Raw genomic sequence first — 17,570 nt, forward strand, 5'->3', positions numbered from 1 at the left:
GCAGGAAACGATTGGTGTTATATCTCGACATGAAAACACCCACACCTTATCAAGCTCTGCAGCCGCAGGAGCAACCGATGACAGGCCGCTGACATTTCTGAGTCGGGTCCAGAAGTTAAAGTGCAAATCAATCTAATTTCAGCATTTAAAGATGAAATTCAACTTCTATGAATAAACTAACCACCTGCAGCTCAGTTTCATTATCTCGAAAATACAGAACAGCCAGTAAACAGGATGTTTGAACGGAACCTTCTCTCATCTACGATTATTTAAAGAGCAGCAATTTCTACTCTGTCACTCATTTGAGTATTTTCAAATGGTGCACGTGACAAAACTCCCGTTGTTCGGTTCAAACTAGTTTTCTGTTTAAAAGGATAGTTTAAAAATGTTTCTATGAGGTACTTGAGGTCGGGCTACAGTAGATGGAGTTTGGAGAATCAGCAAAGCTGTTATATCCATCCAGGCTCTCTCCAAAGCCACAAGACTCCTTTGACAAAAACATCATTTAAACTAGCAGAACGTGGAAGTTGATGGTCGACCGCTGCCTCCATCACTGAGTTGGTGCAGCTTTCACAACATATATTCCAAGTGTGAGATTTCAATTTATTATTATTTTCTGCCCGTGTTATTCATCATCTAACTCCTTCCAACTTTCAACGCAGAAACTTCAATCAAACATCAAAACATATTTTTATTATTTTCTTATTCATAACTTCAAAACCTTCAGAAATATTCAAAGGTTTCTCTAAAAATAAATTAAATTCAAATAAATGGATAAATGTTCAAACTTGACTCAAATTCATGCATTTAAAACGGGCTCATTCAAACCTTGAACTTTGTTTGAAGCTGAGTAAAAATGCCTTTCTCACATACTGACATTGGTGCAAATAAGACAAAATGTTCAGATTTAAAAGTGGAGAAAAGAAAGGAAAAAATGACCTTTTAATCGCACACAGTTTTCACTCTTCATACCTCATGTCAGGTCAGAAATGCAGATTCTCTACATGCTCTTTCATAAAATGTCACTGTGGAAGCAAACAGACACAAAGGAGTCTGGTGGTTTTGAGGAGAGCGTAGACAACCGCTCAGTTCCCCATCAGGAGGTTGTCGAAAGCAGAGAAGATATTCTATATATACCTGTGCTGGCACTCCTGTCTGTTTGTCCAAACTCCATCTACTGTAGGTGACACACCAGCCCCGTCTCCTACAAAGCTACATTCAACTTAACTGCAGTCTCCATTGTGTCTTCACAGAATTTGTTTTTTCTGGACCAAACGGTCACATCTTTAAACAAGTTTGTAACAAGAGAACATAACGATACATGCTCCAAACCCACAGTTAGGTTTAGGCAACAATACTACCTGGTTAGGTTCAGTAAAGAAACATGGTGTTTCTCTGGAACCATAATTCACAATGCATGTTTTGGTTGTGTGGGATTGTAATTGTTTAGGAAACCAGGCTCAGCCACAATCAACCATACTTCTAAACATCCAAACAAGCTCTCTATCCTGTTATTAGTGTCACAGAAGTCTAAATATGTTTCCTGGCGTTTTCCTCAGCCAAAACTAAATGCGTGAGTTAGACACTCCAGCAGACTTTCAGTTTATTCATGCTACGCTAGTTTACTCATGAGATGTTTAAGGAAGCAGCAGCTTTTCTCGTGAGGACGTCAGCACTTACAAGAACCAGACAAAAAAGCAGTTTTATTCATTTAGCTTTAATCTGCGGAGGCTGTTTAAAGAGTTCAGCAGGAGTGATGGGGTCAGCCGGTCAGCCAATCCCCTGAGACACAGTTAGTCAGCCAGCCAGTCGGTTCCTGCTTCAGCCAGGCAGCCAGTCGTTCCACCAGGCAGCTAGCCAACCAATCAGCCAGCAAGCCAACAAAGCAGACTGCTGGTCCTTCCGTTAATCCACTCATCAGCAGCAGATCATCAGCAGTCACTGAGTTTCATATTCAAACGATATCTCAGCATGAAGATGCACAGGAAGTCAACACGTACAGACAGACAGTAACCTCTGCACAACTTAGAACGTCCCAATGGCCACAAATTGTTGGTCATGTGAACATTTTTGGAAGGAGTCAGCATAATTACAGACGCCGAGGACAGACTGGAAGAGGAGGAACGGTCTTACACAAAGTTGATTACAGCTTAAAGAGGACCTATGATGCTTTCCTGCTTCCTCCCTTCCCTTCACTGTGTTTATAGTTTGTTGTTCATGTAAACGGACTCCAGAGTGTCAAAGCCTAAAGTTCATGTCCAAAGGGAGTTCCTCGCCCCTCAGGATCTCTGCTCTTGAACTGATTCAGGGTGTTTTCACATATAGTCCTCTTTAAACGAACCAGACTCAGTCCCCTTAAAGTGGACCAACGGAAAAGGGACTCAGTTCTTCCACCTCAGCTCTGATGGGGCCTCAGTCCTGTTCCTGTTCAACCTGCAGTTCATTCAAGTTAAAGCTTTCCCCTCAATGATGTAATGTTTAGTGTCGCTAGAGGGCTAAAATACAACAGCAAAGAGAACCTGGAGCACTTTGTGTTCACAATGACCTGGTGAAACAGACCATGCTCAGACATAGAGGGGTCTTAGTTCTCTTGGAGTGTTCACATATGCACAAACAATGCTGACTCATCACTCGGAGTTCATTTGTTGGGCTGAAAGAGACCAGCATGTGATTTCTAACTTGAAGATTTCTGCAACAGTTGCATTGTTCGGTGACTAGATGTCGTCAACTTCTGTTGTGGAAACCCACAAACGTCCTTATTGTGGTTCTACCTAGTTAATCCACCCGTCCTCTGAATGTCCTCGGCCTCTGGTTTGTGGTTGTAAAGTTTCAAGATGATGAAGGTGATGTTAAGTTCATAAAAATGTTCCCACATCAATGAAATGGCTACTAGGTGGACTGATGTCATCACATATGAATGAAATAGATCTCAAAGGATCCACAAGAGTCTCAGCTCCAGTAGTCAGCAAGTTGGAAAAGAAGTCTGGTTGCATGGAATTCCATGAGAAAATGAGCCTACTACTCACTTGATTTATTATCTCAGTAAACATTGTAGACATGAGTTCATGTTCTCAGTCTTCTTTAATCCTGCATGATGTTCATTTAGTAAATTATGGTCCATTTAGAATCAATAGACGATATAGCAGGGGATGCTTTAGGGCGGGGCTACCTTGTGATTGACAGGTCGCTATCAAGCTACCAATTAGCAGTTAGCTAAAACTGTAAAGTTAAGCTTGAATTATGGTGCAAACTTTGTAAACAGCTTCAGACCAGAATCCAGATGGATCCACATCCAATAAGGGTGCCGCTCTTCCATTTGCATTTATCAGATCCACCTGTGCTCCTCCACAGTCCAAATATGGTCACATGATCTCTTTAAATCTGATGGGCTGCATCCAAACATGAAGGGAATAAGGAGGCTGACCATGAATTTCATTGATTTTATTGCCTATTGTTCGAACTGACAATTTTCCCAGCAGGCCCCCACTCAGCGATCTGGCCCAGCCTCTTCCAGACCCCCTACCCCTGACCACGTGGGCCCTGCTGGTGCTGCTGCTGGTGCTAGTGTCTCTGCTAGCTATAAGAGAGATACTTATCACATAACGACCATTTCATACAGACACTCTCGGTGTAAATCAAGGGCTATTAAATCTGCAAATTTTAGAAATCTGTCCATGTCCAGAGCTGGGTGCTTCTCGCATCACCAGCGCGGTGTTAACCAAGCCAATCTTCACCCTCTACTCCATGCACCAACTCAGAATAACATGGACCTTAATATTGTCCTGATTAATGCAAGATCCATATCAAATAAAACTTTTATTTTGAATAATTTCTTTACATCCCACACTCTGGATTTCATGTTCTTAACTGAGACATGGCTGCAAGTTGGGGAGTGTTCAGCTTTTTCGGAACTTCTCCCTCCCAACTGCTCCTACTTTAGCTCTCCTCGAACCACTGGTAAAGGTGGAGGTCTGGCAGCTGTTTTTAAATCTGTCTTCCAGTGTCAGTTGGCTACACCTGTTAATTACTCTAGCTTTGAGCTGCTACTGTTTGAACTACATGGCCCGTCCCCTGTCCTCTGTGCAGTGGTGTATCGACCACCAAAATTCAACAAGGATTTTATAAAGGAATTCTCCGAATTTTTATCTAGCATTGTATTAGACTATGACCATCTTTTAATCTGTGGTGATTTTAATATCCACATATGCTGTGAGGAGAAACCTATGGTTAAAGATTTCATTGATTTAATTAACTCCTTTAACCTCACTCAGGCAGTGACAGGTCCCACCCACGAGAAGGGTCACACGTTGGACCTTGTGTTGTCCCTTGGTGTCTCTGTCGTTATTAATGAAATTTGTGACACATGTATATCAGACCATCTGCCTGTTCTGTTCACTACGACTGTCGCCTGCTCTGTAAAACCCTCTCCTCCTGCACTTCAACGCCGTGCTATAACCAGCAACACCCCATCGAAATTCTCCACTGCCTTTAAAGACACTGTGCTCTTTAGCTTAGATGCACACACTGAAACCTTGTCTGCTGATAGTCTTCTGGATCTTCTCAATTGTACCTGCACTAACATTTTAGATTTTGTTGCCCCTCTAAGAAGGAAACACTCAAAAGCACCTTCAGAACCATGGCTAAATAACCATACCCGCTCTTTGAGACGTGCCTGTCGGCAGGCGGAGAGGAGGTGGAAAAAGGAAAAGCTTCAAGTGTCGTATGAGATTTTGCAGAGTTGTCTGTCTGACTACCAAGAAGCTGTTAGAAGTGCAAAAACGGCATTTATTTCTCAATTAATCGCCAAAAACTGTCATAGACCACAGGTATTGTTCAGTGCCTTTAACTCTTTGGCCAATCCGTGCGACGCAGCCATAGTCACACCTTCATCCATCCTTTGTGATAGATTCTTAAGATTTTTTGCTGAGAAAATATCTGTCCTCAGATCCTCGTTGGCCAGTTCCACTGATCTTGACCCTCGTATGATATCTATGTGCCCAACAGTGTTGGATCATTTTGAGCCCATCTCACTGGCAGCTCTACAGGGAGTTGTCCATCATCTCCGCCCTACTAACTGCCCTTCTGATAACATTCCCTCTCGCCTGTTGAAGGAGGTTTTTGACACTGTGGGGTCATCAATCCTTTCACTGATAAATACGTGTCTTGTGTCTGGTTGTGTTCCTGCTCATTTTAAACATGCTGTTGTAGAACCCCTGTTAAAAAACAAAAATCTCGATCCCACTGTACTCTCCAACTTTAGGCCCATTTCCAAATTGCCCTTTCTGTCCAAAGTCATGGAGAAAGTTGTTTCGTCGCAGCTTCAAGATTTTTTAGATCAACATGGTATCCATGAAAAATTTCAATCTGGTTTTAAACAGCTTCATAGCACTGAGACTGCTCTTTTAAAAATGTTTAATGATTTGATCTTAGCAGTCGACTCTGGTCACTCGGCAGTCCTTGTTCTCCTTGACTTAACGGCTGCTTTCGACACAGTCGACCACAATATCCTCCTGTCCCGCTTGGAGAGCTATGTTGGGATCAGGGGTACTGCTCTGAAATGGTTTAACTCCTACCTGACGGACAGGACTTTTTCAATTCGTCTTGGAGATTATTCATCTGGACATGCTCCGCTCGTCTGTGGTGTCCCCCAGGGTTCGGTTCTGGGCCCCACCCTATTTTCATTATATATGTTGCCCCTAGGCTCTATATTTGAAAAACATAACATCTCGTTCCATTGTTTTGCTGATGATGTTCAGATATACATGCCCCTAAAAATCAAAAGCAAAGATGCACTGCAACCTCTACTTGATTGTCTGGACGAAGTTAAGTTGTGGCTGTCCTCAAACTTTTTAAAATTAAATGAGAGCAAGACAGAAGTCATTGTTTTCGGCTCCCCGCTACCATTGGGGGATGAGTCTATCATTGGGCCTATCTCGTCAAATACGCTCAACTCCGTGAAAAGTCTGGGAGTGCACCTTGATAGCTCTTTTAAATTTAGAAAACAAATCTCATCTGTGGTCAGCTCAAGCTTTTTCCAGTTGAGATTAATAAGTAAAATAAAAGCCTACATTCCCCCGGGTGACTTAGAGAAAGTGATACATGCTTTTATTACAAACCGACTGGACTACTGCAACGCTCTGTATGTGGGCCTAGACCAGTCCTCCATCCAACGTCTCCAACTGATCCAAAATGCAGCCGCTCGCCTATTAAAAGGCACCAGAAAAACTGAGCACATAACCCCAGTGTTGAGGTCTCTCCACTGGCTTCCTGTTTGCCAGAGGATAAGTTTTAAAATTTTACTACTGACTTTCAAGGCCATGAATGGCTTGGCTCCCCCTTACCTAGGCGACCTGCTTGTTGCCCATGCTCCAGGTAGAACATCACGGTCAGCCGACCAATTCCTCCTCAACGTACCTAAATCCAGGCTAAAAACAAAAGGGGATCGAGCCTTTGCGGTCGCTGCTCCAAAACTTTGGAATAACTTGCCATTCGGCATTAGAACAGCTCCAAAGTTAGAAAATTTTAAATCGTTGCTCAAAACCCACCTCTTCTCCCTGGCTTTTAACACTCCTAACTGATTGTTTTATCATGACTGTTCCTATTAATTCTTATATTTTATTTTATTGTTTATTTTATTGTTTTATTGTGTTTTATTGTGTTTTTATCTGATGTATTAATTGTAATTGTATTTGTTTTTAAATTGTAAAGCGCCTTGGCTAAAGGTGCTATATAAATAAAACTTGACTTGACTTCCTTCACTGGTACTGTACTATTCACTATTGTCTAGTCTATAAAATGTCAGAAAATTGTGTAAAAGAGTCATCAGTATTTCCCAGAGCCCAAAGTGACGCAAGTGTTCACCTAAAAACAAATTCAATTTAAAATTGTTTAAAAAAAAACACAGAGAAAGAAGTAAATCCTCACATCTGAAAAGCAACCAGAGAATATTTGGATTTTAACCAATGTCTTTAACAATTGATTAAATGTCAAATCAGTCATCAGATTGTTTCAGCACGAGAATCTGGATCAGCTGTTGCCAGTTTTGGGTGCCGAGCTCCAGCAGCCACAGTCGGTGTGTCAGAAAGCATCATTAGGATTCAACAGAGAAACGGCAGGAAGTGACCTGGATGTCAAGCTCCAGCTGCTTCGACAAGGAGACAGTGACATCATCCCCTCTCTCTGCATCTTGTTCCTACATTGATCATTTATTTTGGACACTCACTGTCGTCCTTTCCATCACCTTGGCCTGTAATGGCTTTAGCCTCGTGTTTGCGTATTCCATCATCACCTCTCCGTCCTTCACGCACTCTGCCCGTCCAGCCAAAAACAAGGAAGCCAGTCATTATCATTCCTGGGCATGAAATGGCGGGGAGACTCAGTGGCGGCCATATTGCCGCTTAACTATTAGAGCACACAGTGCAAAGCTAACACAGAACCGAGACCCCTGGGGAGCACGGCGGCCGCAAAGTGGAAGCATGATGGAAACTGGAAGCTGAAGAGGAGGAGAGAGAAACGACGAAGACCAAGAGAGGTCAGCGTGTTTTCAACAGGAGGCGGGATTATTATCAGCTTCTTCTCCACACATGACAGGAAGGCAGCGGTGCCTTCAGGTAGCTGGCTACCTGTGAAAGACTCAACACAATCTCCGTCTGGTCTGTCAGGAATGATCACCAACATAAAGATGAAAGAATAAAAGTCAAAAGTATAAAGTAGCATGAAAGGAAACATTCAAGTGAAGTACAAGTACCTAAACATAGGTGCAGTACTTGAGTAAATGTACTGGCAGTCAGTATCCACGTACAAGTATGTCCGTATTCTTCTCAGATAGATTTGAAATAAATAAGCACAAATTATTTCATGATCAGTCACTGAATATATAATAATAATAATATACATTTTCATGCAATGTTATTACAATTCATCCCCAGTGGATCGTGAGTTTGTGCTTTTATCTCAAGAAATATTACATTCCAGTTAAAACTTTGATCTATTGGTGGTGCTGAAATTACATCCTGATCATATTTCAGGGATTATAGATTAGGAGAGGATGTTTATTCATCTTCTTTTCTTTTATCATTTATATTTAGAATTTTACTTTTATTCATCCATATCTTATCCTATCACACGCACGCGCGCGCACACACACACACACACACACACACACACACACACACACACACACACACACACACACACACACACACAGATATAGAGAGTTGTGTTGCAATTTCTACAGATGCGATTTTGTTCTGGAAGAGACTTTATGGGCCCCAAATGAGAAATTCATGGCTGGCCGGCTTTTTCCTTTTAAATCTTCGAGACAAACACCTTCCCACTTTTCACTTTCACACCTTCTGATTGGACGGGGAGCAGCAGCAGGAGGAGGAAGTGGGAGGTGAGACAGACACTTGATTTACTGTTTGTTTCATGTGCAAAATTCACACGGAGAGAGAAATGGCGAGTGAGACAATGTGCAGCCCGTGGTTCCCCGGAGGAACAGAGTGGTGGAGATAAAGATGCTGGCCGTGGAGTTTCCCACTAATCGAGATTGATTGATTTCCTATTCAATACATCAAGTCAGCAGCAGAGAGAATGCAGAGCTGCTGCAGCTACTATTCTCCCTCCCTCCCTCCCTCCCTCCCTCCCTCGCCTTTTCCCATCAGGGATGAGGATGACTTCACTCGCTCAGAAAACAGAGACGACTGACAGAAAGATGACGAGGGAGGGATGGAAACGAGACGGATACAAGCAGGGTATGCACCAAAATAACAAAGAAAGAATATACATAATCAGGATGCAAGAAAACAAAGAGCATAAAATGGAGGGATGAAGGGAGAGAGAGAGCGAATGATCATGAGCGATAGAGGTGCAGAGAGAAGCCCCTCCTACAATCCCACTGCACTTCAGCTGAACCTTCTCAGACTCTCGCTGCTCTCCTCTCTCGTTTAAGCTCTCAGGTTTCACTCGCTCGTTTCCTGCCCTTCCATCTTCTTCCATCGCCACCCTGACATTTGTTCAGCGAACTCAACACACCACATGAAATCATGACATCAGTCCTCACGTACATAAAGACAGATTGCCGATGTGCAGTTCATTGTAAGCTCCGCAGGAAACATTTACCGAGAGACGGAAAATGCACCTGAAACACGAACAATCAAGAGGGAAATCTTTCACAGTCACGAACACCAGCAATTAGACCCATCCTCTGGAATGAGTAGCCAAATATCTGAGGGACAAACCGCAACCACCAGACACGAAGCAGAGGAACGCTCCTGCAAAGATGCATGTGAAGGTTTCTGCTGGCCTAACGGGAGAACCAACCTGCTGGGGGTGAACCAGGCTAAACCTTGGCTGAAGCAATGTATTGACCAATCAGCTCCTGGTAGATGACTTTGTGATGTGAACGCCGTGTCATCGTCGCAACACAAATGGGTGCTGCCGTGATAACAGCTCTAAAACCCTGTCAGTGAATATTACATATATATATATATATATAGAGAGAGAGAGAGAGAGTATATATATATTTGATTTAAAAATCAACCGTGTTTTTGAGACTCAATAAATGACAAAAAAAACATTCTACTAAGTGTATCTAAGTTATTTTTGTGGTCTTTTTGTGGTCTTTTTGTGGTCTTTTTGCCTTTTATCGTGAGAGGACAGCATGAGAGTGAAAGGTGAAGAGAAATGGGGGTGACACATAGAAAGGGCCGCTGGTGGGATTCGACTTTTAGCCTCTGTACATGGGGCACCAACTCTATCACTGAGCTATCCGGTGCCCCATATCAATATTTTTTAAAATGACAAAGTTAATTCAGCTAACACTAAAACAATCCGTAAAGATCTATTCTGAAACCATTTAAGATTTTACTTTAATGTTGTATATTTTGGTACAATTTGTCTGTTTTGAGGCCCATTTTTCATGTTCTGGATCTACTGCTAGGAAATGTTGAACCCAATGTTCATTAATATATTTAATCTAAAGAGAAATACTGAATTAATTAATGTGTCAATAGAGTTAAACAAAATGTCCATTCCTACACACTGTATTTCATCCTCTCGCTCATCCCTCCTCAGCCGCTCTCTCTATGGAACAGGAAGTGGTATGTGGGTCAGAGCACACATGCTGAGATGTGCAGGGAGACGAGAGTGGACATGGACACACACACACACACACACACACAGTGATGTATGGCTGTGTTGCTTTGAATCCTTGACACGTGATTGGATGAAAGCTCCTGTGGTTCCCTTTCCATGTGTCTCACACACAAATAAACATTACATGGAATCGATGAGTTTGTTTCTCCAATGCAAACAACTTCCTGTTCTTCTTGGCGAGCATCCAGACCAAGTCAGTGTTTATTTTAGAGAACGGCTGAACCGTGTGGAGGAGGACCACTCTAAACATTTCAGAGGGGGGAAACTGTCTTCAATAATCCCTACATGTGCATTTATCTTCAGTCATTCTGCTCCTATGAATACATAAACATATTCCAATCAAATGGTCCTGATCCTACTTCATGTCCAATTTTTTAGGGAAAAGTTAGAAAAGTCAACCTTATTTTGTGTAACTTAATGTCTGAACACGACCTGCTCAACACCACCCGACTGAGTAGTGGGATGGATTTAACTCAGGAGAAAGAAAACAGAGTGAATATACTCGACTTATTCACTGGGAGGCATATATAAATGTTTCTTCAACACATCAACTTAAAAAGTGATGGTAAGTCCATGTTGTGTTCACTGGCTTGTCCTCATTGACCACTAAAGCTCAAAGAAGTATTGAAGGCACTTCAACCACTGAATTTATAAACCATTTTATAACATTAAATATCAACTGTCCAATCTCCTGACTTTCAGATGAGTTAGTTTTAGCTTTCCTATAACAGGACAGGCTGTTGAAGTCGATGCATCAGCCGTTTGTGATTTGCTTCGACTCCTGCGGTCACTGTTGAGTCAGAGTGCAGCCGCGGAGAAACCATGAGGTGGCAAATATTCAATAGTCTCAAAATAAAATGGCACACAAAAAAACAATACAAAACTCTATTTTATAATACAGTATGCTGAAGGGCTGAAACCATAACTCCAGTTACTAGACCCCGGTCTCTTCTTCTGTGAATGTTTGTGAGGAAAAGTAATCGGGCGTAGTGACTTGAGCCTCAAAAATGAAGACAACTGTCGATGGTTTTTTCGTACAGAAAGTTGTTGTGCCCGTAACACCTGTCTCCCCTCCCGTAAGACGCACGGTCCTGTCTCCCCAGGCGGTACGGTTGGGCGTAGTTTAAAGAACCGGTTGTTTGATCCGGTCTCCGGTTCACCGCGGGCGGGCCGACATTGTGCAGTACTGCCAGAGCCAGGCTGGGAATACTGTCGGAGTGTCGTCATTCAGAAAGGTTAAAAAGCACCAGAAACACAACCGGTACCGGGACAGAGCATGGTGGGCCGAGCAGCAACCCCCCCCCCCCCCCCCCCTCATCGTCAGGCAGCGTCAAACCGGAGGAGTCAGACATATTAACAACACTTTTAATAATATCACGAAAGACACGCATTTTGAGTTTATTTTTAAACTATTTAGGTTATTTTGATTCCTTGTTTGTGTTGAGATTTAAATAAAGAAAAAAACATTTATCTTTAGCTTTTTTTTTTTTTTCTTTCTTTTTCTTATATTTATTCCTGTTTATAGTCATTGTTGGTCAATGACTGAATGTGTTATATTATTAACAGTGTATATGGGAACTATATACAATGTTCATTTTTTATCCGACTACTCGATTAATCAATGGAATAATCGGTAGATTACTCGATTACAAAAAGATTTGAATGCTGCAGCCCTAGGGTGCACCTGAATGAAAAAGTTAGGCGTACCAGAACGACCAATGTAAAAAGTTAGTCTGGAGGCTGGAAGCACACCACTACATTCAGGATTCAGTTGGCGCGATGGTGGAGAACCAAGAAACAGTCCGTTAGTTGCGTACCACAACAGCACGACATCTATGATACAACTTCTGAGCCGAAAGCATCTAGTTGTTAGCGCTAGTTCACCAAGTGTCGCCGACACAAGGTAACGTAAACATTGATCTAAGCTGATTTAACGTACCGCCGTACTGTATTTGTAGTGATGTTGTGATTATTATTTTTTATCAGATTACTCAATTAATCGATGGAATAACCGGTAGATTACTCGATTACAAAAAGATAATAATAAATAAACATAAATGTAATAAATGTCCTTTAACACTATAATGTAGTTATAATATAGTAATATGGAGAGAGAGAGACAGCAAAACGACCTGAAATAGGTCTGTGGTTAAAACAAGCTGAAAAGATTTTAACGTTTTGTTTTTTGATATGAAATAAATCATATATCTGAAGCTTTTATATGTCTTAAAAAAGGCTAAATGAGACGACTACACCTCATCACTAGAACAGCAGCCGCCTTTAGCTCAGTGGTGGTGATGTGAAGTCATGTGACTGTGGTGAAGTTTCTCTATAGCCTAACGTTAGCTGTTTACTTCTGATGTTCACTTTTTTTTAAACATCATAAAAGTGGTGTTCATTTGTGAAGATTATCTTGCTGAATAAAACGTGTGGGTATCATAAACATGTGTTTGCCACAGAGATTATTTTCTGCAATCATCCAAAATCCAATGGAAGATTTTTGTGGTGGGAACCAGCAAATGGTCACACATTGATGATCTGATTCTTGATAATCACCAGTAATGTGGAAATAATGACGAAATAGGTAATTACAAATCACGTGACATGAAATAGTTTTATCATCTTTATAATCCAAAGAGAGATCCAAAGATGTGTCTTCATTTGTGAGGACCGACTCTCCTCTTTAATGAAAGGATCTGGACAGGAAATGGTCAAGTGACCTCAAATATGTGTCTATGAATATTTTCCCATTGTCTCACTTAGTTACTCATTCAAGTGATGAGGAACGCACAAGGCAGGGGAAACAAAGCGTTTCCACCACCGTCGGCGTACTGAGATGTACTTTTATAAAGACAGTTCTGCATTTACCCACAGAAGGAAACACTGTCTCCATTTACAGCAGCAGAAACAACTTTACAGAAGCTGGCGAGCATGCACCCATGGGCTCCAAAGCACACAGCAACAGTTCTTCAATCTTCAGTTAATCTCAAGACTATTGGCTAAAAAGTTCCCTCAGGAAATTGAAAATCTGTTGAGCTTCAAACATTCACAGATGAAAAAAAAAATAGCAAGAGGGTTGGAAGTCGTGTGATTACAGCCTGAAAATGATGAGGACTATTTTTGGAGCAAAAATATTGACATGAGGGAGCTAAGTGGAAAGAAATGGAGGGAGGGGAGTCAGAGAAACTGTGTTGGTGTTAACTGAACGAGTTAAGAAGTAGCATTGATTTAGGCCAAAACTACATTTAAGATCAATTCCAAATCTGCAAAAAGTTGATTTGTGGCTGCTAAGTGGATGTATTAGCCTCAAGCATCTCCCCTGCATCTATCTCATATTAATATATTCAATTCTCTCTTCAAAGTGGAAATATTTTAATTTTACAGCAGCTGTGTAAAACCAAACTGTAACATCTCTCAAACAGCTGAGTCAACTGAAGAAATATTTTCTGCCGAAAAAAAAAGTGCAGCAGCAGCTGCTAATATAATATGTTACTGCCATAGAAATAAAATAGGAGTAGACAGGAATGTAGCGATCAGAGCGGCGGACATCTTTATGTGTACCGTTGCCAGCAGACCACTTCCATAAAGCAGACCGACTTAATGAGGTGATGTTTTACAGTAACTATCAGTGGAGTAATAACATTAAAAAAGCATGGAGACAGGCAAAATGAGTAATATTTAACAACTCAATGCTTCATCCACACTCTGATCACACCGTAGGACGTAGACATTAAAGCAGCTGAATTAGCAAGATAGCTAGCTAGCTAGCTAGATAGCTAATGGGCAGAAAGCTGGCTACTTAGCTAGCCTGCCAGTTTTTAATGCTACACTGGTTTCAGAAAATGAGCTGAGCAGCAGGCTGGTGAATGGTCTAACACTCCCGTCGCCTCACTTCATATCACTCTGAAGAAGGACAAGCTAACTAGCTAACTAGTTAAATGGCTAACTAGTTAACTAGCTAACTACTGGTAGCCAGCAATCCGTCTCTCTTACTGGGGAGAATACCGACGTGTTGTCACGGTATGGTGCGTACCAGTTATACTCAGAAATCGGGATATCCAAGCTCCGAGTCGGAAATTTCAACTGGAAAGAGCCCTGAGGTTGGATTTCCCACTCGGAAAGTCGGACGATCCACACAAGCCCAACTTGACATAAAGATGGCTGCCCCGATTGTAAACAGTAACGTTACTGATGACCGATCAAAGGGCGATCAATACTTTTTGTAAACACTGAAATACGTAGAAAGAGAAAATAGGCTACCTTCTGCGCCTTTGTGTTTTCTACCGCGTTAGCAGGTTGCAGAAGGACCGCATATTTGTCCAGAAGGTGGATATATTCGGACAAGTCAAGCGCGAGAATAACTTTTGTAGATGTAACCATCTTGTTTCCTCTTCCGTTTTTGGCCGTTTTGGCTACTTTTTCCGACTTTGTAACTGAAACGCTGATAACTCGGGTGTGACGTCATTCCCAGCTCCGGCTTCCGACTTCCGAGGTAAATGGAACGCACCATTACATGTTCCATTAGTTTATAAGGAATCCATTACAGCTGCACCCTCTCCAAACATTCCAGTGGAGAGAATATTTTAAGTATTTCTGATTCAGTTTCACCAGCACGCAGTGGAAATTAGACATCTACAATAAGTGATCATCCATCCAGTGTTTAGCACATAAAAATATCAAAAATAAATACATGTTTATGGCTGGCTGCAATAGAAATTTTGTTGAAATCGATAAAAGCTAAATCCTACAAAGTGCAATGGAGGCAAGTAACACCAATATCCTCAAAAGCTTCAGCTCCTCTGAAGAGACTAAAAATAGTGCTTTCTATACATGAAACAAATATAAATGCCATATTTTTGACTGTCGCTTGTTTAATTCTCTTTTGCCCGGTTTTGTTGTGCAATGTTTTAGTGGCACCACCAGCTCTACCATCTCGATGTACTACCAGCATGAAAATGCAACTGATTCACACTGAGACTACAATCTCACAGTAGTTTGTGAACTAGTCACAACATTTAAATCTATTGGTTTCCTGTACAGGAAAACTAACTGTCATTTTTTTTTCATGTTTCTCAGCATAAAAACAATGTCAATAGAAAGTTATCAGGGTGCTATTTTAAACACAGGACTTCCAACCAGCAGACCGGTGTTGGGCACCGCGGTCCCAAAGCTTTGTGTTGCAAACATGCACACACATACATTTGTTATGCATGTAAGATTTATATCTTATGGAACCTTTACTGTGTATTGAACACTCTTAGTGCTGTAAAATGTTCACTAAAAGTGAATGGAAAGTAAAAAATATTAAACCGAGTGGCGTTCACTGACCTCGGTGACGTCCATGACCTTGATGGCTGCCAGTTGTCCCGTCTTGACATGTCGGCCCTGGAGAGAAAAAACAGGAGAGAGATAAGGGGAAGGTAAACTCTTGTCCTCCATGCAACCTGCAGAGCGTCTTTTATGTGAAGATGGATAGTCAATCACAGGAGAATTATGAGCACAATATGCCAATTTTCAGTTATTTATTTTTCAGTGTCAGTGAATGAAGCCAGAAAGAGACCAATCATTTACAGCACAGACAGCAGTTTAATCAGCTGAGTGATTCCGTTGGTCATAAAAATAAAAACCACACACATTACAAGTTATTTGTCTCTACAAAGGTGTGGCCAACGACAGGCGGCGGTCCAAACCTTTAGTGGTCCAAAACACTGTGTTTTTAATGTGGACTGGTAAGAGCAAGTAAGTCACCTCTGCAAGGCTCAAATGTTTTCACGGACGGAAAGACTAACAGTAGACAGAGAAAGTGATATTTCGCCTCAAGTTACATGTGTGAGTTTGAGTGCAGGATTATTTGTGTTTATTCACATTACTTGTGCTAGACATGTCGCAGAGGAGGCGGGGCTTCCCTCCACGTGGACACAAGATGTCATCCATCATGGCTGAAATAACCACTATCACTGCTTTGTGTTGAAATCTCAGATACACCAGGAAACCAAACACATCCTGTCTGAGTTCATAACATCATCCAGAGGTGCTCGGTGGATTTCGCCAAGCTTTATTTACTGTATCTAGCAAGACACACATCGGCTGGTTTACCGCAGCTGGATAAACCCAAAATAAACTATTTAGTTGTGATTTAATAGCAATAAAAAGATAAAAACCATGGTGAAAAAACTCCATAATCAGTAAAAAGTCTGAAGTCATGCTTTTTTTAGGGCCATCTGCAAGATTAAAAGCAAACTACTTTTAAAATGCTTGTTTTCTGAATGGAGTCTGGTTGATGGGTGCTAGGCTATGCTAACATTGAAGCTCCAAATAATGTCATCTAGACATAAATACAGCAGAGACCTTGTTGTGTGGAGCACAGACAGTCTCTGGTTTCTCCACATAGTCTGGTCTGCTCTCTGGACTAATATGAGCTACTACTGTAGACCTTTACTTTCCTTTGTAAAGGTTACACTTTTATTTTATTTTGAATAGTTCTACTGAGAAGGGCTCCCAGAGTGCTTGTAAACAATGAAACCATGTGTGAATGGACATCGGAGCCGCCTGTATTTATTTGTTGGGAGTGTAGGCTGACATTATGACAACACAACGCAGAGACTGTTGGCTGTCAGCTATCAGCTATCAGAGATTTAATGGTGCTGTTATGAGCTGTACGTAGTCAGCAAAAAGAGACCAGGGAGCACCGTTGCATGATGGTAAGTCTGTTCAGCTTTTGTGTCTGCAGTTTGTAGCTCATGAGTGCATCTGCGAGGCTACATGATCCGGTTTCCTTTGTGTGAAACAGGACTGCGACACCTGAGCCACAGCTCCCCCCTGTTCCAGAATGAGTTAGCGCAGTCCACAGTTTGAGTGATGAGGGATTAACCCAGTTTTGGTTTAGCCAAAGGGGGTGTGTGTGTGCATAGGTGGGGTTGGCGAAAAGGTCAAGGCTGACTGAGAGAGTAAACTGCAAAGGTGACAAGGGAGCAAATCCCTGCTGGAGTCTGAACTGTGGGAACGACAGTATGTGAATAGAAGGTGGAGGAGGAGAGAGTGAACAGTAGGGACGAAAACATAGAAATAGAATAGTAGTAGAACAGAAATTTGTAATGTTTGCAGAGGTCATTTAACAAGTACAAAAGAAAATGGTGACATAAAGTGATGTCATCAGCTCAGCGGGAAGAGTGTGGATCCAGATCTAGCGATGGATGTCTGGCTACTTAGCTAGGTAGCTAGTTAGCTAGGTATCTAATTAGCTAGTGAGCTAGGCAGCTAGCTATCTGGTCAGTAAGTGAGCTAGGTATCGAGTTAGCTTCTTAGCTAGGTATCTTATTAGCGAGGTATCTGGTCAGCTATTCAGCTAGGTATGTAATTGGCAAGGTATCTAGTTAGCTACTCAGATATGTATGTAATTAGCAAGGTAGCAAGTT

General features: G+C 41.7%; 1 protein-coding gene across 14 annotated transcripts in view; it reads right to left on the reverse strand.

Moving 5' to 3' along the window:
* The window catches only part of LOC311021768 (mitogen-activated protein kinase kinase kinase kinase 4-like), a 109,812-nt gene that overhangs the window by 54,370 nt on the left and 37,872 nt on the right, over positions 1–17,570 (reverse strand). For all 14 annotated transcript variants that reach the window (XM_084022553.1, XM_084022555.1, XM_084022554.1 and 11 more), the window contains exon 3: positions 15,484–15,540. In XM_084022553.1, coding sequence (XP_083878679.1) covers positions 15,484–15,540 — 57 coding nt within the window. The remainder of the gene's footprint in view (positions 1–15,483; positions 15,541–17,570) is intronic.

The sequence above is a fragment of the Eutrigla gurnardus genome (genome assembly GCF_963514095.1).
Source record: "Eutrigla gurnardus genome assembly, chromosome: 12".
Lineage (NCBI taxonomy): Eukaryota > Metazoa > Chordata > Actinopteri > Perciformes > Triglidae > Eutrigla > Eutrigla gurnardus.